General features: G+C 44.7%; 2 protein-coding genes across 4 annotated transcripts in view; one reads left to right on the top strand and one right to left on the bottom strand.

Moving 5' to 3' along the window:
- The window catches only part of MTHFD1 (methylenetetrahydrofolate dehydrogenase, cyclohydrolase and formyltetrahydrofolate synthetase 1), a 97,496-nt gene extending 83,972 nt beyond the window's left edge, over positions 1 to 13,524 (bottom strand). For both annotated transcript variants that reach the window (XM_056545283.1, XM_056545282.1), the window contains exons 1-3: positions 13,368 to 13,524; positions 5,310 to 5,394; positions 3,596 to 3,655 (exon numbers count right to left, since the gene is read on the bottom strand). In XM_056545283.1, coding sequence (XP_056401258.1) covers positions 3,596 to 3,655; positions 5,310 to 5,394; positions 13,368 to 13,405 — 183 coding nt within the window. In that variant the 5' untranslated portion in view covers positions 13,406 to 13,524. The remainder of the gene's footprint in view (positions 1 to 3,595; positions 3,656 to 5,309; positions 5,395 to 13,367) is intronic.
- Positions 13,525 to 13,600: 76 nt separating this feature from the next.
- Positions 13,601 to 27,468, top strand: part of LOC130295049 (coiled-coil domain-containing protein 170-like) — a 74,942-nt gene continuing 61,074 nt past the window's right edge. For both annotated transcript variants that reach the window (XM_056545288.1, XM_056545287.1), the window contains exons 1-2: positions 13,601 to 13,771; positions 27,299 to 27,357. In XM_056545288.1, coding sequence (XP_056401263.1) covers positions 13,760 to 13,771; positions 27,299 to 27,357 — 71 coding nt within the window. In that variant the 5' untranslated portion in view covers positions 13,601 to 13,759. The remainder of the gene's footprint in view (positions 13,772 to 27,298; positions 27,358 to 27,468) is intronic.

The raw sequence follows: 27,468 nt of genomic DNA, 5'->3' as shown, positions 1-27,468 counted from the left end.
TCGCGGTGAAATCGCGACATCCAGCTCAGCGGTCCCCCTACCTGCCTCCGATCGGCAAATGATTGCTCCAAGCCTGAAATCCAGGCTTGAGCAATCGACCGCCGATAACACTGATCTTTGCCATGTCAATGCATGGCAATGATCTGTGTAGCAGATCAGTGTGTGCAGTGTAATAGCCACTAGGGGGGGGGGGTTGGCAGCTATAACACTGCAAAAATACATAAATATAAAAGAAGTAAAGATCATTTAACACCTTCCCAATTAGAAGAATCACCCCCTTTTCCCCATTGAAAAGAAAAAACTGTGTAAATAAAAACATATATGGTATTGCCGCGTCCGGATATGTCCGAACTATAAAAATTTATGGTTAATTAAACCCCATGTCAATGTCGTACGCGCAAAAAAAAAACAAAGTCCAAAATAGCGTATTTTTGGTCACTTTTTATATCCTGAAAAAAAAAAATGAATAAAAATCAATCAAAAAGTCAGATCAATACATAAATGGTACCGCTAAAAACTTCAGATCACGGCGCAAAAAATTAGCCCTCATACCGGCCCGTACGTAGAAAAATAAAGTTATAGGGGTCAGAAGATTACAATTTTAAATGTATGATTTTCCTGCATGTAGTTATGATTTTTTTTTTTTTTAGAAGTAATACAATATCAAACCTTTATAAGTAGGGTATCATTTTAACCGTATGAACCTACAGAATAAAGATAAGATGTAATTTTTAACAAAAAAAAAAAAATGCACTGCGTGGAATTGGAAGTCCCCAAAAGTTACAAAATTTAATTTTTTCTTCAATTTTGTCGCACAATGATTTTTTTCCCCACTTCGCCGTGGATATTTTGGTAAAATGACTAATGTCACTGCAAAGTAGAATTTGTGGCGCACAAAATAAGCCATAATATGAAATTTTTGGTGCAAAATTTAAAGCGTTATGATTTTTAAAAGGGGGATGAGGGGGAAAAAAAAAATAAAAATTTAAAAACCTGCGTCCTTAAAGGAGTACTCCGGTGCACACTTTTTTCCATGTTATCCCGTCCAGGCTGCAAAATAAAAGAAAACGCACTTTATCTTACCTGCCAACGAGCCCCCGGAGCTCCGGTACAGGTGTTCGGTCCCCGGGCTGTATTCTTCTTACTTCCTGTTAGCCCGGGACGTCACACGGAGCTTCAGCCTATCACTGGCCGAGGCGGGACATCGCTGCGGCCAGTGATAGGCTGAAGCTCCGTGTGACGTGCCGGGCTAACAGGAAGTAATAAGAATACAGCCGGGGGACCGAACACCTGTACCGGAGCTCCGGGGGCTTGTTGGTAGGTAAGATAAAGTGCGTTTTCTTTTATTTTGCAGCCCGGACGGGATAACATGAAAAAAGTGTGCACCGGAGTACTCCTTTAAGGGGTTGGATTTCCACTTTTTTGAAAAACTGTATTGTAGTATTTGTGCCAAAGGTATAAGTGGATCCATAAAGAATGAGAAAAAATAAAATAAAAAAAAGAAGGATTCTCTGGATCCACTTCTGGCTTTGGCTCAAAAACAGCTTTCGAAAACAAAAAGCCAGAAAAAAAAAAAAAAAAAAAAAAACCTGTGTGGAAACCTAGCTTTAGGGTCTATTCACACTAGTGATGAGCGAACTTCCAGTAAATTTGATTCGTCACAAACTTCTCGGCTCGGCAGTTGATGACTTATCCTGCGTAAATTAGTTCAGCCTTCAGGTGCTCCGGTGGGCTGGAAAAGGTGGATACATTCCTAGGAAAGAGTCTCATAGGACAGTATCCACCTTTTCCAGCCCACGGGAGCACCTGAAAGCTGAACTAATTTATGCAGGATAAGTCATCAACTGCCGAGCCGAGAAGTTTGTGACGAATCGAATTTACTGCAAGTTCGCTCATCTCTAATTCACACGTACAGTATTCTGTGCAGATTAGATGCGCAGGATTTTCTGCTGCAGATTTTAATGCAAACTGAAGAAAGCTTGAAATCATGCGCATCAAATCTGTACAGAATACTGTACATGTGGATAGACCCTTAAGGTGACAGATCACATAACAGATACATGCCTCGGCTCACTTCAGACCTTCTCACCCTTGATCACTATGTGTGAATGTAATAAATACACTTTTTATTGTCATGTTTATTGCATCTTGTAAGAAGACACTGTTATTTTGTCATTTTGCAGTGGACCTTGGTGCCACAGACAAAACATAAGTACATAAACCTCTTGTGCAAAGCAGACCTGGGAAAGAAAATATCTGGATGTTTTCCAACATGTTGATCAGTCAGAATCCCTTGGTGATAAAATGTTTACCTTCCTAGCTGGCTTGAGAATTATAATTAGAGATGAGCGAACTTACAGTAAATTTGATTCGTCATGAACTTCTCAGCTCGGCGGTTGATGACCTATCCTGCATAAATTAGTTCAGCTTTCCAGTGCTCCGGTGGGCTGGAAAATGTGGATACATTCCTAGGAAAGAGTCTCCTAGGACTGTATCCACCTTTTCCAGCCCACCTGAAAGCTGAACTAATTTAAGCAGGAAAAGTCATCAACTGCCGAGTTGAGAAGTTCGTGACGAATCGAATTTACTGTAAGTTCGCTCATCTCTAATTATAATAGACAAGCATGCTTATTTTATAACAGGACATGAATACAGCAGTGTGTAGGACAGCGGTCTTCAAACTGTGGCCCTCCAGATGTTGCAAAACTACAACTTCCAGCATGTCCGGGCATGCTGGGAATTGTAGTTTTGTAACATCTGGAGGGCCACAGTTTGAAGACCGCTGGTGTAGGAGATTGTACAGAAAACCAGAGATAGTGGTGAAGAAGAGCCTGCTTTTCTCAATGCCGCTAGGGACCGGTACATAAGCTTTACCTGGGAACATCATCTAGAGGTAACAGCTAGAGATGAGCGAACTTACAGTAAATTCGATGCGTCACGAACTTCTCGGCTCGGTAGTTGATGACTTTTCCTGCATAAATTAGTTCAGCTTTCCGGTGCACCGGTGGGCTGGAAAAGGTGGATACAGTCCTAGTAGACTCTTTCCTAGGACTGTATCCACCTTTTCCAGCCCTCCGGAGCACCAGAAAGCTGAACTAATTTACGCAGGATAAGTCATCAACTGCCGAGCCGAGAAGTTCGTGACGAATCGAATTTACTGTAAGTTCGCTCATCTCTAGTAACCGCTTTCTAAACTGCTGTAATCTGCAACCTGTAGCTTTCTACCTCCCACTATGACCCAAGTCTTTGGCTAGGAGTTCACATCAGAAATTTTGCGGACTGTCCCGTTGGAAAACACTTGGAAATGTTCCGCAAGTCATGGCACTAGGAGCACACGGAAATGCGCTATCTTCATAGATGGCAATGCATTTCCGTGCGTATTCCACTAAAATGAATTAACGTGTCAATTATTTCGGCTGAGAAAGTCTGTTGTGTGAACACGGCCTTGCAATTCCACTCCAGAAGAAGGAGAGCTGCAGACCACCATGTATACAGTAAATAAGTACAGTATAAAACATCTCTATAAAAGCACAATAATGTAGTACAATCCATTCATTGAAATATTAGGCAAATAATAAGTGGTATTCCCCATTACCTCTGCAGCAGCCTTCAGCTTCATACTGATGTACAAGTTAGAATCATCTCTGTCTCCCACCTATAAGAAGGAGAATTATTTTTTTTTTTTTAGATACATTTGCACCATGATGTCAACAATGGATTAAGATTTTTTGTAGCAGATAAATCTTAACTAATATCTGCCCTTCAGGGTAGTCACCAAGCATGCCAGACTTCTTAAAGGAGAACTCCAGAATATAAAAATTGTCCTCCCTACTGCCGGAATAAAAAATAAAGATGTACATACCTTCCTTCGGTCCCCCGGGGCCTCCGGTAACCGGCTCAAGTCTCTACCACTTTCTGGTTGCCGATGGTCGGCGAGTCATACTGCGCTCGGCCAATGACCGGCCGCAGCGAAGTGCCAACTCGGCCGGCAATAGGCTGAGCGGCAGTGTGAGAACACTTCAAGACACAAAATTCTTCACTACACCGCCACCTGCTGCCGAGGCCGAAAATGTCACACTGCCACTCAGCCTATAGCCGGCCGAGTCAGGACTTTGCTGCGGCCGGTGATTGGCCGAGTGCAGTAAGACTCTCCGACCACCGGCAACCAGGAAGAGGATCACAGCAGAGACCGGAGTGGGTTACCGGAGGCCCCGGGGGAGCGAAGGAAGGTATGTACATCTATTTTTTTTCTGCCGGCAGTATGAAGGACAATTTTTATATCATGGAGTTCTCCTTTAACAACACTAAATATGCAATACCATATCAATGCATATGTAGTAGGCACAGTCAACATTCAGGACTAGGCTAAGCTGTTATAGAGGCCATACTTTCAGTATTTTATCTGTCTCTAGGCAAGAGGATTTACTGTAAAGGGGTATTCCACGGTTAGACACGTTGTCCCCTATCCAAAGGCTAGGAAATAACATGTCTGATCGAGGGGTCCGGCGCTGGGGACCCACGCGATCTCTGCTGCGGCACCCAGTCATCCGATGCACGGATGCTGCTCGGTGCCGGATGACTGGCGATCACAGCCGCCACGTCCCTTCCATTCATGTCTATGGGAGGAGACATGATGGCTGTGTACCAGTGGCGAAACGTTCCGATCACTGAAGTCCCAGGCTTCTGTGACCGTAACGCCAGCATGGAGATCGCGTTGGGCCCCCCCCCCCCCCAATGTTATTCCCATTACTTAAAAGTAACCTCCTATCACTAGGAAAGCGTTTTTTCCCAAGAGTGCCTCCAACTGTTGCAAAACTACAACTCCCAGCATGCCCAGACAGCCTTCGGCTTTCTGGGCATGCTGGGAGTTGTAGTTTTGAAACAGCTGGAGGCATACCGTTTTGAAAACACTGCAATAGGATGTGTCAACAGGTTCTGATCTGTTGGGACGTGAGAATAACGTCTTTCAGTATGACTGCTTCGTTTCTCCCTTCACAGCAACATTCCTAGCTACAGGACTCAGCACTGTTTTTTGGGATGGATGGGAGACCCACCAGGTGGACTTCCATCAAATAGAAACCCCAGACAGCCTTCAGATGTTGCATTCTAAGAAAATATATATATATATATATATATATATATATATATATATATATATATATATATATATATATATATATATATATATATATAATGTCTTAGAATATATGTCTTAGAATGCAACATCTGAATATATACATATATATATATACATATACATATATATACACACACACACACACACACACACACACAACCACTGCACAGACCTGCAAGATGGCCAGGCCCGGGCGGAAACCGGTGCACTTCTCCTCCATAGCCGCAACTTCATTTTTCAGACGCTCTCGGACAAGTCTGTAATAAAATATGTAACATGAAGCAACTAAAATGGAAGCACACAGATCCACTATAACACTGGCTGTAATACAGCTGCATTCTAGTGGGTATGATGGGTTCATTGGCAGAGGATTCTGTCAATTGTGAACACTGCGTTATTGATGAGGTGAAAGTTGAGAAATGGGCAACATAAGGTGCCAATACACATTAGAGGGGTACTCTGGTGAAATTAGTAATATATATTTTTTTTTTTTTTTAACTCAACTGGTGCCAGAAAGTTAAACAGATTTGCAAATTACTTCTATTAAAAAAAAAAAAAAAAATTATATATATATATATATATATATTATAATATATATATATATATATATATATATATATATATATATATATATATTTTTTTTTAATAGAATATATATATATATATATATATATATATATATATATATATATATATATATATATATAAATTTATTTATTAAATCCTTCCAGTACTTGCTAGTTGCTGAATACTACAGAGGAAATTATTTTCTTTTTGGAACACAGAGCTCTCTGCTGACATCACAAGCACAGTGCTCTCTGCTGACGTCTGTCCATTTTAAGAACTGTCCAGAGTAGGAGAAATTCCCCATAGCAAACATATGCTGCTCCGGTCAGTTCTTAAAATGGACAGATGTCAGCAGAGAGCACTGTGCTCGTGATGTCAGCAGAGAGCTCCTTTAAAGGGATTATCCAGGAAGCAAAAAACAGAGCAAGCTTCATTCAAAAACTGCTCCCTGTCTGTCTCCGGTTTGGGTATGGTTCTGCAGCTCCGTTCTATTGAAGTGAATGGAGTAAAGTTGTAATACCACACCCAACCTGGTGACAGACAGAGTGGTTTTTGAAATAAATTATCTCTGTTTCTCAATTCCTTGATAACCCCTGTCAGCTTGTTCAGCCACTAGATATCTTTCCTGCTCCTAGCATAAACAGGCGTGCTTGGAACAAAAAGATTGAATAGTTGAACTCCAACATGACTGACTACACTGGCCTGTACAATATGTTTGTCATACAAAAGGTCTTTTCTGAACCATTCTAACTTAAAACCTCCACGTACAATGCTACAGACAGTCTAGATCTGTAAAACGTGTCAATGGGTGAAAAGTCTGACCACTCAGAAGGGGCATAGCACTGGTAAAACTCCTGTATTACTGAAGTACATGCACTGACTGGCTGGCTGCGCCTCCTTACAGTACAGGGAGGTACTACATTTTCTGTACTATTTACTTGTGCCAGGGATAGCTGTGTCTACACACCAGGTGAGGGCAGCTCCATACTTTTTTGGGACACTTGGGAGAGATTTATCAAAACCAGTGTAGAGGAAGAGTGGTGAATTTGCCCATAACAACCAATCAGATTGCTCATTTCATTTGTAAAGAGGCCTTTTAAAAAAAAAAAAAAAAAAAAAAAAAAAAAAAAAAAAAAAAAAACACGGGATGTCCTTAAATCTTCATTTTTTTTTTTTTAAAGTAAGTGTGTGTGTGTGTGTGTGTGTGTGTGTGTGTGTGTGTGTGTATGCTCACACTTTTTCTTAAAGGAAAGCTGTCAGCTTTCTTCCCCCGCTCTAACCAGTGCTACTGGCTGGTAGTGCAGGGGACGCTGATCAGTTTAGTCATTAGTGCTCGGATCCGCCGCGTCGTTCGGTCTTAATCTTCTATTTTTTGTATATTCAAATGAGGTTCTAACTGGCACTGACATCAGTGCCAGGCCGCAGCGCCGCTCAGCTCATCAATATTCCTCTCTTCGTTACAGAGCGGGGAGAAGAGGAATATTGATGAGCTGGGCGGCGCTGCGGCCCGGCACTGATGTCAGTGCCAGTTAGCACCTCATTTGAATATGCAGAAAATAGAAGATTTAGGCCGAATAGCGTGGCGGATCCGGGCACGGTAAGGATCAAACTGATTAGCGTCCCCCGCACTACCAATTTAAACTTTTTTGAAGAGGGAGGCGATTAAATTTTTTATTGGGAAGAGGTTTACATTTTTTTTTTTATTCCCCCCACCCACTTTTTTAGTCCCCATAGGGAACTATTACATGCAATCTGTATGCCATAGCATAGTAGTGATCAGTGTTATCGGTGCTCCTCTACTAATGCCTGCCATGGCTGGCAGCAGTAGAGTAGCGATAGTACTCGTGCAACTGTCCAGTATGTGTCCCAATACCGATACCAGTATCGGGACAATCCTAATCTGATTGGTTGCTAAGGACAACTAGTCAACTTTTCCTCTACACTGGTTTTCATAAATCTCCCCCACTGTGTGTACTGTACAGGGTCTGAAGAAGCTCCTGCCCTCTACATAGACCGTGATTTACAGCTTTCGGACGCTCTGTTCTATATGTAAGAACTTACTTTATCTATATTGGTTAGCATAACATTTTGGCTAGGTTTCCACAGAGTTTAGGCCTGGACATACAATGGCCATCCTGGAATCAATATTGTAACTTGTAAATTCTGTCCCTCGACATTCTCTGTCAGGAAGCCCCCCATACACATTGGGGGCTTCAAATATGTGCCTAGCCAAACTAGGGCCCCCTAGTAGAAACTCTTTAGCACAATTTTTACGCATTTAGAAAGATTTTTTAAATAAAGCATATTAAGAAAAAAATATTCTATCACTACCAAAAAAATAAATAAATTCTAAAAGGATAGTAATCCACCCAATTTTTCAAACAGCAGATTTTAACATACCGTACCTAAATCCTATGTGACCGTAAAGGATAAGTCCCATCTTCCTATGAAGAAAAAAAAAAAATTGCTGCCTAAAAATTCCTGTTCCCATATTATGGCTGCAAACCCAAGCCAAACAGCATACTGTATTTCATCCCCCTATACTAATGGCCAATGAATGGAGTTATATTAGGACCATGAATAGTTGTCCTTCCGCTCCACTAACACCAGTCATGTGTACTCGCTGACCCTAACAGGTCATGTGATCCCTCCTGAAGCAGTGTTTTCCCAACCAGGGTGGCTCCAGCTGTTGCAAAACTACAAATCCCAGCATGCCCGGACAGCCTCTGGCTGTCCGGGCATGCTGGGATTTGTAGTTTTGCAACAGCTGGAGCCACCCTGGTTGGGAAAACACTGTACTGTATGAGCAGAAAATACTTTTTATTCAGGGCAAACAGCCCAAGATGTCCTAAAATAACCCCCCAGAGAACAGGGACAATAGACAAGATTAAGATTTACAAAAAAATTTAAATAAAAGAAATCTGATAAGGGTCAGGAGGCTGCACTGCACTATGATCACATGACTGCCAGCTAAGCAACTAGGCATCATGCCACCTAACAAAGAGCAAAGTTTATTGCTGTTTTTCACTTACAGGTAACTTAATGCCCAGATCACCAGACTTGTGCGAGAACACTATGTAACTTGAGAGATTTAACCCCAGGCAGCCCAGAAGGCAGTATGCGGGGGATGGGATATGTTGCACTTTTGTTCTTTTTCGCCCAAAGCCTTTATTATCTAGGTCCAGTATATGGGACGGTATTGGGAGGGTTTAACTTGTCATAGGCTGGATGGTTGTGTCACTAACGTCAATTGTAGCCAACCCTTCCCTTACTTACTAACATTTAAGGATTAGACACACTGTGAACCAAGACCACTACGACCGAAAACGCTATAGGGGCCAATGGCATAAGTAGTGATATGTCTTGTAGGGGGAGGGGGTCTATTCAGTTGGAAACGCCCTGCCAATATTAAACCCCCTATATGAGCATGTTGTGCGGCAGGTACTCGTATCCATCTTTATATACACATACGTGTATATATCTGATATTATTTGGCCACTGCAATGTGCAGGGACCTGCAGCTCAACCCTGTGCAAGTGAATAGGGCCGACCACAGGTCCGTTCACAACTGAATTAGCACCGCGGCCCCACTCAGGACGTGCGGGGGCTGCAGAGGTCGGCACCCCAACAATCATAATATAATGGCATAGCCCAAAAAATATCACCTTATGAAACAGGAACAACATTTTACCTAAACCTTAACCCAATAGTCACAAATCTGCCAATGCACTGTTAAAGGGGTAATCCAATAAGTGAGCATCCAACTGCGAGCACCCCCACCAATACCGGGACAAAACTGTCTCCAGACTGTGCCAGTGCTTCATTCACTCTCCATGGGGCAGTCAAACATTGCCAAGAACTTAGACAATTTTGACCCGCCCATTACTTAGGATTACTTCGGATCAGTGGGGGTCCCAGTTGTCAAACCCCCCCACCGATCAGCTTGATATCCTCTATCCTGTGGATAGGGGATCATTATTCAGATGGTAATAAGTCTTAAGGGTCTATTCACACATATACAGTGGTCCCTCAAGTTACAATATTAATGGGTTCCAGGACGACCATTGTATGTTGAGACCAGAACTCTATGGAAACCTGGTAATTGGTTCTGAAGCCCCAAAATGTCATCCAAAAATAGGAAAAGTGAGGATTAAAGAAAAATAAGTAGATAACTAATATAGATAAAGCAAATCCTTACATATAAAAGTAAGAAAGATCTGCAATCACTGTCTATGTCAGTGTTTCCCAACCAGGGTGCCTCCAGCTGTTGTAAAACTACAACTCCCTGCATGCCCGGACAGCAAAAGGCTGTCCAGGCATGCTGGGATTTGTAGTTTTGCAACAACTGGGAGCACCCTGGTTGGGAAACACTGGTCTATATAGAGGACAGGAGCTTCTTCGGGGTCCAGTACAGTACACACAGTGTCCTAAAAAAGTAACATGGAGCCCTCACCTGGTGTCCAAAGGAGCAGCTAACCCTGGCACAGGTAAAGAGTACAGAACATGTAATACCTCCCTGTACTTTAGGGGGCGCTACCAGACACCAGTCAGTGCATGCACTTCAGTAATACAAGGGTTTTACCAATGAATGCCCATTCTGATTGGTCGGTTCTTCCAGCCATTGACAGGTATCACAGATCTGGACTGTCTGTAGCATTGTATATTAAGTCTGGTTTCAAGTTACGATGGTCCAGAAAAGACCCTTGTATGTTGAAACTATTGTATGTTGAGGCCATTGTAAGTTGAGGGATCACTGTAGTATCCTGCACATATTTAGAGGACATCTGCTGCGATAACTTATCTCCTGTCCTGTGGATAAGGGGTAAGTGTTTCATTGTGGGGGGTCCGACTGCTGGGACCCCTGCGATCTCCCAAACAGGCCCCGGCATTGCCTCTCTGAGAGTGGCGAATGCGCGTAGCGTCGCCCTCAGTGCGGGCTGCCTGGGCCCCGTACAGGAGAGCCCCAGTGGTCGGACCCCCCCCCCCCCCCCCCCCCACGATCTGAAACTTATCCCCTAGCCTTAGGATAGGGGATAAGTTTTTCAGGACTGGACCACTCCTTTAAAGGGTCCAGAACTGTAGTGGATTTTCCCAATGAACTTTATTGGGGGCATTTCAGTTGTGTCGAAGCTTCTTTATACAGTACAGGTCTGGGTCACTGAAAATTGACAAAAACTATGTCAGAGCCCCCAGAACTTTAACCAATATTTGAAATAGCTTCACCTGTCACAGGACAAAATCGGACCTGCACTGGAATTAGAGGACCCCATGTTAAATAGTTATAAGGGAGATGGGGGTTAGCTTTGTTTAGAAAAACATAGTGACTTTCTCCCAGAAACAGCACCACTCTTGTCCTCTGCGTGTGGTATTGAAGCCCAGTTTGACTGATGTAAAGGGAGCCAAGTTGTAATACCACACACAACCAGAGGACAGGTGTGGCACTGTTTTTAGAAAAAAAAAAAAAAAAAAGCAGGCAGCTTTATACTTCTAATCCTAGATAATACCTTTAATATAATTGTGCAGTGGTCCCTCAACATACGATGGTAATCCGTTCCAAATGGACCATCGTTTGTTGAAATCATCGTATGTTGAGGGATCCGTGCAATGTAAAGTATAGGACAGTGGTTTACAACTTGCGGACCTCCAGATGCTGCCAACGGCTGTCCGGGCATGCTGGGAGTTGTAGTTTTGCAACATCTGGAGGTCTGCAGGTTGAAGACCACTGGTATTGGAGGTTATACTCACGTGTCCCCGCCGTTCCGGACCGTCACCGCTGTCCTGGATGTCGCCTTCCATTGCTGTCGCCGCGTCCCCGGGGAGTCCCCGACGCTCTGGCAAGGCCTTTGCTTCCCCGGCATCCTCGCTCTCCGTCACCACCATCACGTCGCTACGCACCCCGCTCCTATTGGATGACGGGACGGTGTGCGCAGCGACATGATGACGACAATGGAGAGCGCCGACGATGCAGGGGATCCCAAAGGGGACACGCCGGAGCCCCGAGGACAGGTAAGTGATCGTCAGCGGACCACAGTAAACGGCTATCCGGTAGCAGCTGAAGCAGTTTGCGCTGCAGGATAGCCGTTTACGCGATGGCCCCGACATACAAAAGCATCATATGTTGATGCTGCCTTCAATATGCGATGGCCTCTCGTATGTTGAAATGATCGCAGGTCGGAGGGTCACTGTACTGTAGGGGTGTGAATCGCCAAGAATTTGACGATTCGATTCGAATCGTGATACCAGTGTGGCGATTCGATATATCCCAATATATCGCGATACCGTCTAGGTGACGATACATCGCGATATATCCCGATACATCGCCCACCTGGGAGCATTCATAGATCCCAATAGACGCCGCTGTCAGCTTTGACAGCGGCGATCTAGTACTCCGGTGCTCACTTTTCTCATGTTATCCCGCCTGGGCTGCAAAATAAAACAAAACGCACTTTATCTTACCTGCCAACGAGCCCCCGGAGCTCCGGTACAGGTGTTGGGTCCCCGGGCTGTATTCTTCTTACTTCCTGTTAGCCCGGCACATCACACGGAGCTTCAGCCTATCACCAGCAGAGGCGGGACATCGCTGCGGCCAGTGATAGGCTGAAGCTCCGTGTGATGTGCCGGGCTAACAGGAAGTAAGAAGAATACAGCCCGAGGACCCAACACCTGTACCGGAGCTCCGGGGGCTCGTTGGCAGGTAAGATAAAGTGCATTTTCTTTTATTTTGCTGCCCGGACGGGATAACATGAGAAAAGTGTTCACCGGAGTACTCCTTTAATAGCCAGCCGCAGCGATCGCCGCATGCTGGCTATTAGCGGCGGCCCCCGGCTACTGAAATCAGCCGGGGGTCGCATAGTACGGAGCGGGCACGAGTCGGAGCCCGCTCCATACACCCAGAGCGACGCCGTGTCAGATCCGGCCTGCCCGGCTCCACAAATGTGGAACTTTTATCTCCTGATGCCCAGGACATGCTGTTCCGGGCGTCAGGAGATAAAAATTCCACATCCCTAAAAGAATCGATTCAAAAATATTTTGAATTGATTCAGTATCGGCAAATGAAAAAAATCGCGATTATCGATTTTTTCTTACATCCCTATTGTACTGTACATTAGTATCCAGGAGCTGGAGTGTTACAAATGTATCCAGTCTAGGAAATCCTGAGATGATGTATTGCTGATCTATTACTGATCTATAACGGAATGCTTGTGGATGACTGATAACACATGGTGTCACCATACTAGACTGCTGGCATTGTCCTTAGTGTTCTCCATCCTATCACAATACTACAACTCCCAGTGTACCCTGAACTGCTGGGGAGTTGCAGTTTTGCAACAGTTACAAAGCCCCATTTTGGAGACCAATGCTCTAAGCAGGGATCTCCAACCTTTCGCTCTCCAGTAGCTGCAAAACTACATCTCCCTGAATGCCCTGACAGCAGCATGCTGAGAGTTGTAGTTCTGCCACAGATTGGGGATCATTCCCCCAAAAAATTGGTTTAATCCCTTATGCACGGAGCAGTATCACCGACACTGACAGCTATAAGGTCCCCTAGCCCTGTCACATCTATATATACACATCAGCAACCCCACGTGTTGCATTAACCCCTCCAATGCCAGTGCCGGGGAAGTGGGGGGTCTCCCTCCAGGAGCCAGGCTGCATCACTTACCCGGAGATCACCTTCCCGCTGAGGACCTGGGCCGACATGTTGGCTGCAATGTGCGGGGACACTCGGCTCCACAAGACTCGGATGTTGCGGGACAAGGAAGACTGCGCAGAGATGCCGACCCTCGTGGTTAAGCAGGGAGCGCTATGAGCATGCGCGGAAGGGAAGGGGTGGGCGTGTTTATGTCGGTATATGGGCGGAGTCGGAAAAGGTTAGCCCCGCCCCTCTGTGGAGAATTGAGGATCTCAGCTGCTGGTAACGTGACGGGATGTGCGCGCCGTACACTTCATGGTGCTCAGAGAGGACGCGACCTGCTCCTTAGAAAGCAATTCAAGTGGAGAACTACAAGTAGCAGACTGCTTTAATGTGGTGCACTACATGTCCCAGCCATCCATATGTGCATGCAGGTATTAGGGGCGTATGACCTAGGACCAGGGGTCAAGTCCTAAGAAAAAAAGTGTGGTAACCCATCCAAGGGCGGGTCCTTCAGGACTTCTGCCAATGGGAATGGTGTTCCTGCTGTGGAAAAAGTGCAGGACTTGAGCCCTGCCTAGGTCCTTTATATGACTAGGCTCCACAGTGTTTTCCTATAGGAAATTAATCTGTCGAACTACAACTCCCAGCCTTCATTTTTTATTTTAGGATCAGTGTTTCCTACCCAGTGTGCCTCCAGCTGTTGCAAAACTACAACTCCCTGCATGCTTTGCAACAGCTAAAGGCACACTGGGTGGGAAGCACTATTTTTGTGGGCCATAAAATGGCAGTACAGCTTAAAGGGGTACTCCGGCACTTAGACATCTTAGATGCCTGATTGCAGGGGTCCCGCCGCTGGGGACCCCCGTGATCTCGCACACCGCACCCCATTAATATCAGTCCCCTGAGTGTGTTCAATCCGGGTCTGATTACTGTCGATCATGGGGCCGGAGCATTGTGATGTCACAGTTCCGCCCCGTGTGATGTCACGCTCCGCCCCCTCAATGCAAGCCCATGGGACGGGGCGTGACAGCTGTCACGCCCCCTCCCATAGGCTTGCATTGAGGGGGGCAGAGCCGTGATGTCACACGGGGTGGAGCCGTGATGTCAGAATGCTCCGGCCCCATGATCGACAGTAATTAGACCCGGAGCGAACACGCTCCGGGGACTGATTTTAACGGGGTGCGGCGTGCAAGATCACGGGGGTCCCCAGCGACGGGACCCCCGCGATCAGGCATCTTATCCCCTATCCTTTGGACTGATACCATCATGCTGTAAGAACTTCATCTTTTGTTTTCTGAACTTGCCTTGCAAAACTCTTTTATATATTTTTATACCTGTATGTCATTTGTTTCTGTATTTTTATATAATCAGCACTGTGATACCTTTTATCAGATTAAATGTTTAATTAATTAGCTCTGGTCTTTGATCTCTAAATATATGAGCTCACCTTTCTGAAGGCAGTTCTGGTGGAAACACGTTTATCTAAGGGTTAATTTGGTGACTTGCTGGGACTAGTAGTGGATACCCAGAGGTCTTGTGGCCTTAACCCTTGCACCATCACACTCTCTCTAGCGTCTTGGCTGGACCGATAGGGTGTGATCGTGACAGGTACCCTTGTCATTCAGTGCACAGAGCGAACTCTGCATCGTGCCCGATGGCTGGCGATGCCGGCCGCCACGCCCCCTCCATTCACAACTATGGGAGGAGGCGTGATGGCTATGTACTCGCTTCCATGTTCCGGACGTTGCCGCTGCCGCCCAGAGATCGTGGGGTTCCCAGCGATCTAACATCTTAGGGGATAAGATGTTTTTGTTGGGAACCCCTTTTAAAAGAAAACGAAAAAAGATAAAAAGTCCTTTTAGCAGCTTTACAGCTGAAAAAAGAAATGAAAAGACTGCGAACACAAAATTCTGCTCAAAATCTGTCCAAAAAATAGCTGTCAAAAGAATGAGCACATTTTAAAAAAATTTTTTAAGTCTGAAATATAGCCTGAAAAAATGTATGGAAACATAACCTAAGGTGCTTTTTATCTTCTTTTTTCACATGCATCTTTGCTAGTGCCTTTTAGTGTCATTTTGTAAATATGTTTTTCCAAATCCTATAGAAAAAACAGTGATAAAAATATGAGAGCATGCTGCGCTGTGAAAGGAAATGCCACTGACCTCAAAACATGCTGCACACTACAGAATTTCTATGAAGATTCCACTAACAGCAGTCTCTTTTCGAATCAGCATTAAAATGTCACTTTAAAAAACTTTTGACAAAGGCTATGTTCACATGTCCAGAATGTCTGCACGGAAAATGGAGAATGTCCGCATGGGAATGTGCGGAGTCTGAAAAAAGAATGGACAGGTTACTTTTCACGAAATTTGGAATTTCCATGCAAGAAACATCTGGCGCGGAAATTACGCCGTGTGCACAGCGCAGCAGAATCCCATTCAATACAATGAGACTCTGCTGCTCCAGAATCTCTGGCGGAAATTCCGGATGTGTGAACATGCCCATAAAATCAGAAGCCAAAAGTTTTGATGTTCAGTCCAAGAGCAATTGCTACAACTAACTGGGAGTAGGGCTTACCGGTTCATACCGAATACCGAAATTTTTGGGCTGCACGATATGAATTTTTCCCATACCGCAATACCGGTTTGGCCCCTCCCCCTTGGGAATGAATTATCAGCCCAGCGCTGCACTGTCCCCACATCGGGGAACTAATCCTACCCTGTTTCCCTGAAAATAAACCCTACCCCGAAAGTAAACCCTAGCAGGATTATCAGGGTGGGCTGCAATATAAGCCCTACCCCGAAAATAAGACCTAGGCCAGGGGTAATCAACTGGCAGACGTGTCCCTGCCCCCAGCTGCTAAGCAACAGAAGGAGATTCCACCGCCGCCGAGAGCTGCAGCTTCTGTACAGTACAAGTTGCAAATGCTACCGTATGAAGGTAGGGAAGTGCTGGTCTCTGCTGGAGATGAAATGTGTACCATAGTTTATTATGGCAGAGGGGTGGGGGGCACTGTAGGAGTGTGGAGGACGATGGGGGAAGGGGAGGATGGGGGGCTGCAGGAGTTGAAGGATTGGGGCTGTGGGAGTGTGGAGGATGGGGGGCTGTAGCATTGTGGAAAATGGGGGGGGGGTGCGGCATCCTCCACATTGCTACAGCCCCCCATCCTCCACACTGCTACAGCCCCCCATCCTACACCCTGCTACAGCCCCCCCCATGTTGTTCAAGGTACATACCGTAAATAAATAAAATAAGCCCTGAAAATAAGCCCTAGTGTGTTTTTTGTGACTAAAATTATTTTCAGAGAAACACGGTATGTGACCCGCGAGAGCTGTTCTGCTCCCCCCACCAAATCATGTTACCCGCCAGCGCTGTTCTGCTCCCCCCACCAAATCATGTTACCCGCCAGCGCTTTTCTGCTCCCCCCCCCCCCCCCCAATTATCAGCCCAGCGGGGTATTACTCACATATGTCACCCGCAAACACTGCACTCCTCCTCTTTGTTGGGGGCTGCCGGCGCTGGAACTCACTGTACGCCTTCGGCTGTCCGGGCATGCTGGGAGTTGTAGTTTTGCAACAGCTGGAGGTCCACAGGTTTGAGACCACTGCTGTATGCTGTATACCTATGCCCAGGCTGCAAAAGATAAAGAAAATAAACTTTTAACTTACCTACGTCGGCCGCACGCTGGGGAGTGGAACGTCGGACAGCCGAAGCCTATCACCGTCCGTAGCGATGTTCCGCCCCGGCCAGTGATAGGCTGAGCCCAGTGTCATGTGAGAAGCCGGCTTTTTACCCAAATATAGCCAGTCTGGCTAAATCTGGCTAAAAAAATTTAATTTTCAATTAAATCGTACAGCCATCACTCATCTTATGGAAGTGCAAATGTATAAATATTATTTTATACCTTTAACCCCTTCAGGAAACAGCCAATTTTTGCCTTCAGGACTAAGGACCGTTTTTTAAAATCTTACCTGTCTCATTTTATTTGGTAATAACTTTGGGATGCTTAACCCCTTAAAGGGGTACTCCGGCGTTTAGACATCTTATCCCCTATCCAAAGGATCGGGGATAAGATGCCTGGTCGCGGGGGTCCCGCTGCTGGGGACCCCCATGATCTTGCACGCAGCACCCGGGTCTGATTACCGGCGACCACGGGGCAGGCGGCATGTGACGTCACGCCTCCGCCCCCATGTGACGTCATGCTCCGCCCCTCAATGCAAGCCAATGGGAGGGGGCGTGATAGCTGTGGTCGCCGGTAATCAGACGTGGAGCGAACACGCTCCGGGGACTGATTTTACCTGGGGTGCTGTGTGCAAGATCAAGGGGGTCCCCAGCCGCGGGACCCCCGCGATCGGGCATCTTATCCACTATCCTTTGGAAAGGTGATAAGATGTCTAAGCGCCGTAGAACCCCTTTAAGGACCAGGACAATTTTATTTTTGCATTTTCGTTTTTTTCCTTCTCGTCTTCTAAAAATCGTAACTCTGTTATATTTTCATCCACAGACTGGTGTGAGGGCTTGTTTTTTGTGCGACCAGTTGTCCTGCGTAATGACATCACTCATTTTACTATAAAATGTATGTCGCAACCAAAAAAATACTATTTGTGTGGGGAAATCAAAAAAGAAAACCACAGTTTCGTTTTCACGCCGTACAATTTACGGTAAAAATTACATGAAATTTTCTTTATTCTGTGGGTCAAGACGATTAAAATGATACCCATGATTACATACTTTTCTATTATTGTTGTGCTTAAAGTGCAGCTCCCACCAAGTTATATATAATCTAATATGTCCCTACCTAGTAGTAATCTAGCCCTAACCCCCTACCTGGCTTTAAAAACATTTTAAATCGCTTTAATAGAGCAGATTTAGTGCTTCTAAATCTGCTCTATCAAGCAGGGCAGGAAGCAGCGCTTCCCAGCAGGCACGACGTCACTGATGCCTTGCTGGGCGCTTGCTTCCGCCCTCAGATCGTCTATGCAGCGCTCCTGTCAGGAGCGCGCATAGATGATCTGCCAATAGCACGGCAGGCAGCTCTGGGGTCTCCTCCTCCCTGTTTAGCTGTGCATGTGCCTGAATTTCGACTCATTGCCAGGCTGAAATGAGTCGAAATTCAGTGGTGACGTCACTGCTGAATGCATTCGGCCACTAGGAGGGCGACCCCTAGTGGACGAATTTAAAAGTGATTTTAAACTTGTTTAAAATCACTTTTTTTAATTAAAGTATATTAGAGATATGTTGTAGTGCTTAAGTACTACAACATATCAATTTTTGTACTTCATGACAGTGCCCATTTAAAAAAAAATCGCAAACTTTTTAACCAAATCAGTATGTTTAAAATCCTTCTATTTTGACGACTTTTTCATTTTTCCATATAAGCGGCGGTGTGAGGGCTTATATTTTGCACCATGATCTGTACTTTTTATTGATGCCACATTTGTGTATATGTAACTTTCATAATTAATTTTTTTTATTTTTTTATAAAATGTGACAAAAACGCAGCAATTTGCTTTTTTATTTTTATTTTTTACGTTCACGCCGTTCACCATACGGGATCAGTGACATAGCAGAAGACCCCGTGAGACAGGCAGAGCCAGGTGAGGGGATCTCCGGCCGGCATGCTGGATGATCAGATCCCAGCGGCAGCACTGCGGGCAATCCGATCATCCATTTAAAGTACCGCACTGCCGCAGATGCCGTGATCTCTATTGATCACGGCATCTGAGGGGTTAATGGCAGACATCCACACGATCACGCAGCCGGTGCTCGCGGTCATGGCGGAGCGTAAATGTACGCCATGGTGCGTTAAGTACCACGGCACCATGACGTCCATTTACGTCCATTGTCGTTAAGGAGTTAAGGGCCGTCCACACTGGGGACATTTAGGAAGCGGAATTTCGCCGGCTCTATGTCTGCTTGCAGCAGTCATCGTCATCTGTGATAGGACCACACGGACATGTGCCATCTTATAGGTAGCAATGCAGTCTGACGGAATGCCGCCCAAATAATGAACCCGTTCATTCTTTGAGCAAACATCCATTCCGCCGACCGAATTCTACTGCTGCAATTCCACAGTGTGAACTGAGCAGCAAGATCCCCTTGAAAACAATGAGACTCTGCTACAAGCAATTTTCAGCAGCAGAATTCTGCCCGCAGAATGCCGCAGTGTGGACAAGCCCTTAATTTATCCAAGTGATTCCATATTTTTTTTTCATTAAAGAGTGTACTTTTGGAAAAATTAGCATTTTTGGAAATTTGACATCCTCTGCTTTAAAAGGAAATCTGTCATAAGCTTAACCTGCACCAACCTGTCTAGACAGAAAGGTAGTGCAGGTGACACTGATGACAACCATACTTACCTGTTCCTGCTTTGTGCTCCGGTTCTCTGGCTATCGATTTCGGTATCTTTTGTTCCAGGGCCGACTTGGAGCAGAGCTGGAACTTCCTTATGTCACCGCCGCTGTTTGCTAGCAGCGGGACCTTGCAGAGAAGCAGCAGTGCCAGGAAGCTCCACCAATGCTCCTAGTCGGCCCCAGAACGGAAGATACCAAAGACAAAAGTGGGAGAACCGGTTGACGGAACAGGACCAGGTAAGTATGGTTGTCATCAGTGTACCGACAGGTTAGTGAAACTGGTGACAGATTTCCTTTAACAAACCTAGTCGTACCGCATAGCAACCAATGGGCAATAGGGGGAGCCCCCTCCTGTCAATCCTGTAGATGCCTTGGTCAGTACTGACAGCAGCATCTATAGGGTTAAATTGTGGAAACCTAATTGATCTCTGGTTTCGGCAGTTGTGGCAGGAGCCCGGCTGTACTTGACAGTCAGCTCCTGCCAATCTGTGCGCTGTGCTTCTGAGCACTTTTACGTGCAGTTACAAAAATTTGCAGGTAAAGAGTTAAAAAAAAGTAGAATAGTGTCCTAACCATTTTTTTCTATTGTATTGACATTGACAAACAGTGTGTCTCCAAAAATGTCTCTCATTTTCGTTGGTGTCAGCAGGGGAGCAGCTAGGTAAAACTCTTGTTTCTTTAAGCCAGTGTTTTTCAAACAGTGTGTCTCCAGCTGTTGCAAAACGACAACTCTCAGCATGCCTGGACAGCCTTTGGCTGTTCAAGCATGCTGGGAGTTGTTGTTTTGTAACAGCTGGGGACACTGTTTTGCAAAACAATGCTGTAGGGTAGAGTCACATTTATGAGATCCGCACGGTATTTTATGCTGCGGTTTCACCGGCGAACCAACCCATAGTGTGCCTCCAGCTGTTGCCACCCCCTCCCTGCCTACCCCCGCCCCCCCCCCCCCCAGCCTGCTCACAGCGGCAATCTGCCACTCCGAGCAGCCACAGGGGCCTGCGAGTCACTGAGTTCACTGCAGTGTGCTCCGACATCTCGGAGCATGCGTTCGGCGACTCCCAGGCCCCTGTGTGGCTGCTCGGAGCGGCGGATTGCAAGCAGGCCAGGGGGCAGGGCGAGGCCGGGCAACAGCTGGAGGCAGACTATGGGTCGGGTCACCGGCGAATCCGCTGCGTAAAATCCGCTGCGTATCCGTTACGTGTGACCCTACCCTTAAGCTTGTGTATGTGGTTAGAATATTGTAGACCTTTGTTTTACTGATCCCTAATGCAGCACCCATAGACTGATACATGCCTATAGAGTACCCTTGTATGCCTCCTATTTTTTATACCAGGCTCATGGGGGATGATTTATCAAAGCTTGTGCAGAGGAATAGTTGTGCAGTTGCCCACAGCAACCAATCAGATCGCTTTTTTAAAATTGCGGAAGCAGTCTGGTTGCTATCTGCAACTGGTCAAATTTTTTCTCTGCACAGGTTTTTAATAAACCAATAATTTCTATGGTCCATCACCTGCCTTATCACGGATTAGTTCTTCTACATAGGTCTTATCCAGGGATACAAACCCAGAGCTAGTTTCTTTCAAAAACAACATCACCTCTGTCCTAGGGTTGTGTGTGATATTGCAGCTCAGTTTTATTGAGGTGAATGGAGCCAAGTTGTAATACAACGCACAACCTGAACACAGGTGTGGGGCTGTTTTTGGAACAATTTCACTCTGTTTGTATCCCTGCAATCTATTAATCTAATCTTTATTCTCAACCTTTAATCTAATGTGTATGGCCATCTTGACTAGTATAAAAAGAACATTTGTTTATATTCGTGTATCCCAGGGCTGCAGAACTACAACTCTTAGCATGGAGGAGTTGTAGTTTTGTAACAGCTGGAGGCACACTGGTGTATCCAATGCAATACATTCCCTTAAGGCTATGACTGCATGGTGACTTTGGCCGTGATACAAGTTACCATGACTGTGACCAGAAATTTTGGCAACCGTATTCACTTACATGAGCTGCAGTACAGGCAGTATGACACTGTGATCTTTGGCCATGTGACATGTGGCGTGGTCAAAGTTGGCACGTAGCCCTAGCCTAGTAATTGAGAAAGGCTGACCATTCAGACATTTCTGTTATCTTGCACTTGTATATATCTGCAATATAAATGTACACACACTGCATATTGTGGATGGCGCTATGCTAGTGAATTCAGATCTTTCCTATAAAATCATATATGAAGCCACAGATTACAATATCATGATAGCATACTAGGTTCCAGTGTCAATGTGCCATGTATGGTCTTGCGGTCTCATAGCAGCCTGCATTGACCACACAGAATTGGCGATGACTACGTAAATAGTAGTAAATGAGTGGACAGTGTTTGTGAATGAATATTGACTTAGCAGCATCCTACACTTAGTGACTAGTTACTACAACAATACGGCATTAGGACAGGTGTTGTACAGGTCCCCATAGGAACATGCCACTCCTATTCTCAATAGTAACCCATACACTTGTACAGCAGAAGCCATTGTCAGCTGCGAGATAGTCTTACCATACCTGAAATTCACTGTCAGGCAAAATGTCAGATGTATCCAATCAATACGGCTACCAAGATCCCATCGAAAGACTATTTGAAAGCAATTCATCGCCACACAGATCTCACGCCAAGTTTCGAGATTCTTACAAGACATTTCCAGAGGTATTATCTATAAACTTACATCTCTGTCATAAGTAGACATTTTCTTATTTGTTTGATTTCATAATATGGTTAGTGATGAGATTATAGACCCTTACTGGGTCATGGGCCACTGTTTATGTTTATTGTGTCTGTGACTTAATGGAGCTCCCTGGCATATTGATACTGTGATCCCTTAAATGTGTTGATCAGCACGGGGTCCTAGAGGTTGGACCCCTTCCCACTGGCCAAACATTGATGGCCTTTTGTAAGGTTATGCCATCAATCATAAAGTCCGAAAGAAGCCGTCTAACTATTGTAGGTAACATGGTGGTGCCTACAATAGGTACAACCCAAAGTTATGGTGGGTTGTCCCTTTACATGGCAGACAATGCTCCTGGATTGACGCTAAGTACTCCTAGTCCTAACATTGCACTAATATTGTATATCGCAGGCATTTTGGTTGTCTTTTAACAACAACCGCTGTCCATATACTTTATTAGAACATATGGATGTCATAGAGGAGTGGTCCTGAGTTTTTGTACTGCAACAACCCGGTGGACCCAGCATACCCATGTGTTCAATGGGTGCCATGTAATGTTCAGTTTCTCCTGCAGCTTTCTCTGTGGGACACAGCAATAGCACCACCAGCATGTTATTGGGAAACAACCTCTTCAATGATTAAATAAAGATATCAGTAAGGCTAGGGTAGTGGTTCTCAACCTTTTTTGTGATTGTACCCCCAAAGGGTGAAAGTATGTCTGCAGGTACCCCTCGCGTGTAAGTTCCACGTGAGGGGTACCCGCGGACAAAATAAGTAATAAAAGTACTTAATTTTATAATGGCGTGTGCTTACCTTTCTAATGCGATACTTATGGAGTAGTCCAGTCCTGAAAAACTTATCCCCTATCCTAAGGATAGGGGCTAAGTTTCAGATCTCGGGGGGTCCCACCACTTGGGACCCCCGCCATCTACTGTATGGGGCCCCGGCTCGCTGGGCAAAGAGCGCATGTTGACCAGGACACGAAGCGACAGCCAACACGCCCCCTCAATACAGTGCTATGGCAGAGCTGGAGATTACCGAAGATAGCTCTCCGGCTTTGCTATAGAGCTATATTGAGTGGGCGTGTCAGCCGCCGCTTTGTGCGGTGGTTGACACGCCCCCTACCCGCGGGCTGCCGGGGCCCCATATGGGAGATTGCGTGGGGTCCCAGTGGTCGAATCCCCAGCAATCTGAAACTTCTCCCCTATTCTTAGGATAGAGGATACGTTTTTCAGGACAGGACTACTCCTTTAATGCACTTGTGCCATTTCCCCCCCCCTCTATCTTAATCCCTTTGTGCCATTATTCCCCCTCTCTCTGATCTCCTCTTGCCATTACCCCCCCCCCCTTTCCATCTTAATCCCCTTGTGCCATTATTTCCCCCTCTGATGCCCTGGGCCGATATATGAGAAACATACAATAACACCCTCCCATACTGTGGTGTTACACTTAGTTTAACCCCTTAACGACAATGGACGTAAATGTACGTCATGGTGCCGTGGTACTTAACACACCATGACATACATTTACGATCCGCCATGACCGCGAGCACCGGACCGGGTGATCGCGTCATGCATGGCAGGTCCCGGCTACTATCAGCAGCCAGGGGCCTGCCGGTAATGGAGGAAAATGTCCGCCATTAACCCCTCAGATGCCGTGTTCAATACAGATCACAGCATCTGCGGCAGTGCAGTACTTTGAAATGCATGAACGGATCACCCGCATCGCTGCCACGGAGATCCGATCATCCTCCTTCCATCACCTCACATCAAGCATACCAGAGTAGAAGATCACCGATAACACTGATCAATGCTATGCCCTATACATTACACTGAACAGTATTAGCAATCAAATGATTTCTATAAATATTCCCCTATGGGGACTATTAAAGTCTAAAAATAAACGTTACAAAATAAAAAGTTAAAAAATTAGAAAAATCCACTCCCCCAATACAACGTAAATCATCTGTTTTTCCCATTTCCCCCCCCCCCAAAAAGCATTAAAAAAAAGTTAATGAACATATTTGGTATCGCCGCGTGCGTAAAAGTCTGACCTAGCAAAATATGTTGTTAATTATCCCATACTGTGAACGACATAAACGTAAAAAAAAAAAATCCAAAATTGCTGCATTTTTGTCACATTTTATTTCAACAAATATTAATCAAAAGTTAATAAAAAGTAAAACCTAAGCAAAAGTGGTACCAATAAAAACTACAGATAACGGTGCAAAAAAATTGCCCTCATACCGCACCGTATACGGAAAAATGAGAAAGTTGTAGGTGGTCAAAATAGGGCAATTTCAAACATACTAGTTTTGTTAAAATAGTTTGCGATTTTTTTTTTTTTTAAGCACTATAATTATAGAAAAGCATATAACATGGGTATCATTTTAATTGCATTAATCCACAGATTAAAGATGTCATTTTTACCATAAAGTGTACACCGTAAACACAAAACCTTCCAAAATTTGCTCAATTGCTGTTATCTTTTCAATTTTCCCACACAAATAAAATTTTTTGGTTTGCGCAGTACAATTTATGGTAAAATAAGTGATGTCATTACAGCGTGATCAAGCAGTTTCACAATTCGTTGCACTCAGCCAGCTCCAAGGAGCTGATGTCTGCTTCCCCCCCCTTCCCTCCAACCTGCTTTGAGTGTATAGCACTTCGTATTTACGAATAAACACAGATTTGAAAATCTCCATGCTGTCTCTTGTGGTGAGTGCAACTTTACTTTTTCTATTACCTGTGTACCACAAAATAAAAGTGGTGACGCAAAAAATAAGCCCTAATATGGGTCTGTGGATGGAAATATAAAAGAGTTATGATTTTTAGAAGGCAAGGAGGAAAAAACGAAAATGCTAAAATAAAATTGGCCTGGTCCTTAATGGGTTAAAGGGGTACTCCGGCCCTAATACATCTTATCCCCTATTCAAAGGATGGGGGATAAGATGTCTGATCGTGGGGGTCCTGCCGCTGGGGACCCCCGCAATCTGTCATTTAGCACCCTTTGCGAGCTCTCTGCAACGCTGTAGGCTCCGAGTGTGCAGCGTGACGACCACACGGGCCGGAGTATCGTGATGACATGACTCCGCCCCCATGTGACATCACACCCCGCCCCCTCAATGCAAGTCTATGGGAGCAGGCGTGACGGCCTTTGGATAGGGGGATAAGATGTATTTGGGCCGGAGTACTCCTTTAACATGCTTACCAGGCCTGTGTCTATCCCGTTCGGCGGGAGTCGGAGGGCCGCACTGACAGGTGATGTCCTTCTGCGCTGTTCCGGCACAATGGAGCTAGAGGATGAGTGTTGTTGGTGCAACAACCCCTTTATTCTTGCCACAGTAATTTCACCGTAATTTACTGCTATTTGTTGTCGTTTGGCCTTTTTCTTAGAGATACAATTTTATTCTTGAATGTGGTCATTTAAACAGTAACATTTTTGGGGTAGGATCCCATAAGCCATACTTTCCTACCTATTGAAGTCAATAAATAGCAACATTAGTTGCTTTTTTGTAGGCAAATATGCAGTAAAATATGGCACGTGTGACCCTACCCTTAATGTTCATTTTTAGTGAGCCCTAACTTAAAAATATGTGTAATGAAAACCTGTTTCCAGTAGTTTATAGCTAGGTTCTGCCATTCAGGACCAACTAGCTAGAATGAAGAAGGACTCCAAAAAGAGTATCTGGAAGAGCCATCTTTAATGTTGCAATACATAAAAGTCACATGATCTGTAGGAGAGAACAATGTAACGGTTGATTTTCTGTGCGCTGCAAGGAAATTGGACACTTGCTGTCAGGTTTTTCCTTGGCAAACATATGATCCAATAGAAGGATACCATGTATTTATACTATTGTCAAAAGTCATTTCTATTATAGAAAGGACTTAGATAGATACATAGAATAGATAGATGCAGAATGATATGTTTACTAATAAGTATTGATTCAATAAGGAACTGACAAATAAGAATTGTCCTGGAAATCTGTGAGAAGAATATGTCTGCTGGTAATAGTAACTGTCCATGGATCACTAGCTATATACAAGTGTTAGATAGAGCCCAGGCCCTAACTATAAAGGATTGCACAATCTGAGAAAACTTTAAGTCACATGGTTGTCCTCAGTTTAACTTCCAAAATGAAGTGACAGTGGGGGTGTTCTTGTGTAGAGTCACATGTTGTCCACAAGTCTTAGTATGCTGCCAGTGAAGCAAATGAACATACTCCTATCAATTATAATCTAAGATATTATCACAGAGTATTTCCATAATACAAATATTTCTACATAGATCGGTCAGGTCATTCCTGGATTACTATGCATTTCACTGTTTCCAAGAATAGGTCATTATCTTTTTGCTCACTAGTAAAATTACATTACCTGAAGAAGGGAAATACAACTTCAGAATTTAGATTTTTACTTATCTAGTGTCTAAAGCCCACCCATCCACATTACAGAGAAGTCTGCCAACCCCCTTTTTCTAATGTGTATGGTGGATTGGGCATGCTGACTTTTGTGTTCGCTGTTAGAAAACACATGCAGAGCCAAGAGTGCATGTGAATGGGGGCCAAGGAATCAGAAGTGTATGGCCACCTATAAGCTGTTCTGCAAGGAAGGAGTGCTTCTAGGGGGATAACACCTTCATACAGGGTCCAATAGCCATTGTATGATATTGGAGACATATAAAGGTACAGTAGAGGCCTCGTAGAACGCTATGGGAAGTTAAGTAATATTACAGCCATGTGCATTAGCCTTTACTGTTGTCATGTGACCAAAGCTAATGGATATTACATAGTCACAGTCTATGCTGAAATTCCATTGATTTATTCTATAAATGAGGTTAATAGATTTTCAGTAATAGCACTTTTTTTACCTTTGTTCTTTTTTGTCTTTAGTTCCATAATAAAGAACATTCATTCACCAAAACTAAAGATGGCCCCCAGAAAACGAAAAGGTATTTTGTACTTTCATTGTGACCTCGTAGATATTTTTTTTATCAAATGCTCCAACCATGTAAGATTCTTTACACATCACCATTGTGACGTTAGATAGATAGTATATAGTT

Source organism: Hyla sarda, chromosome 11, assembly GCF_029499605.1.
Source record: "Hyla sarda isolate aHylSar1 chromosome 11, aHylSar1.hap1, whole genome shotgun sequence".
NCBI classification, from domain to species: Eukaryota; Metazoa; Chordata; class Amphibia; order Anura; family Hylidae; genus Hyla; species Hyla sarda.
This window is presented reverse-complemented; position numbering and strand designations above follow the sequence as displayed.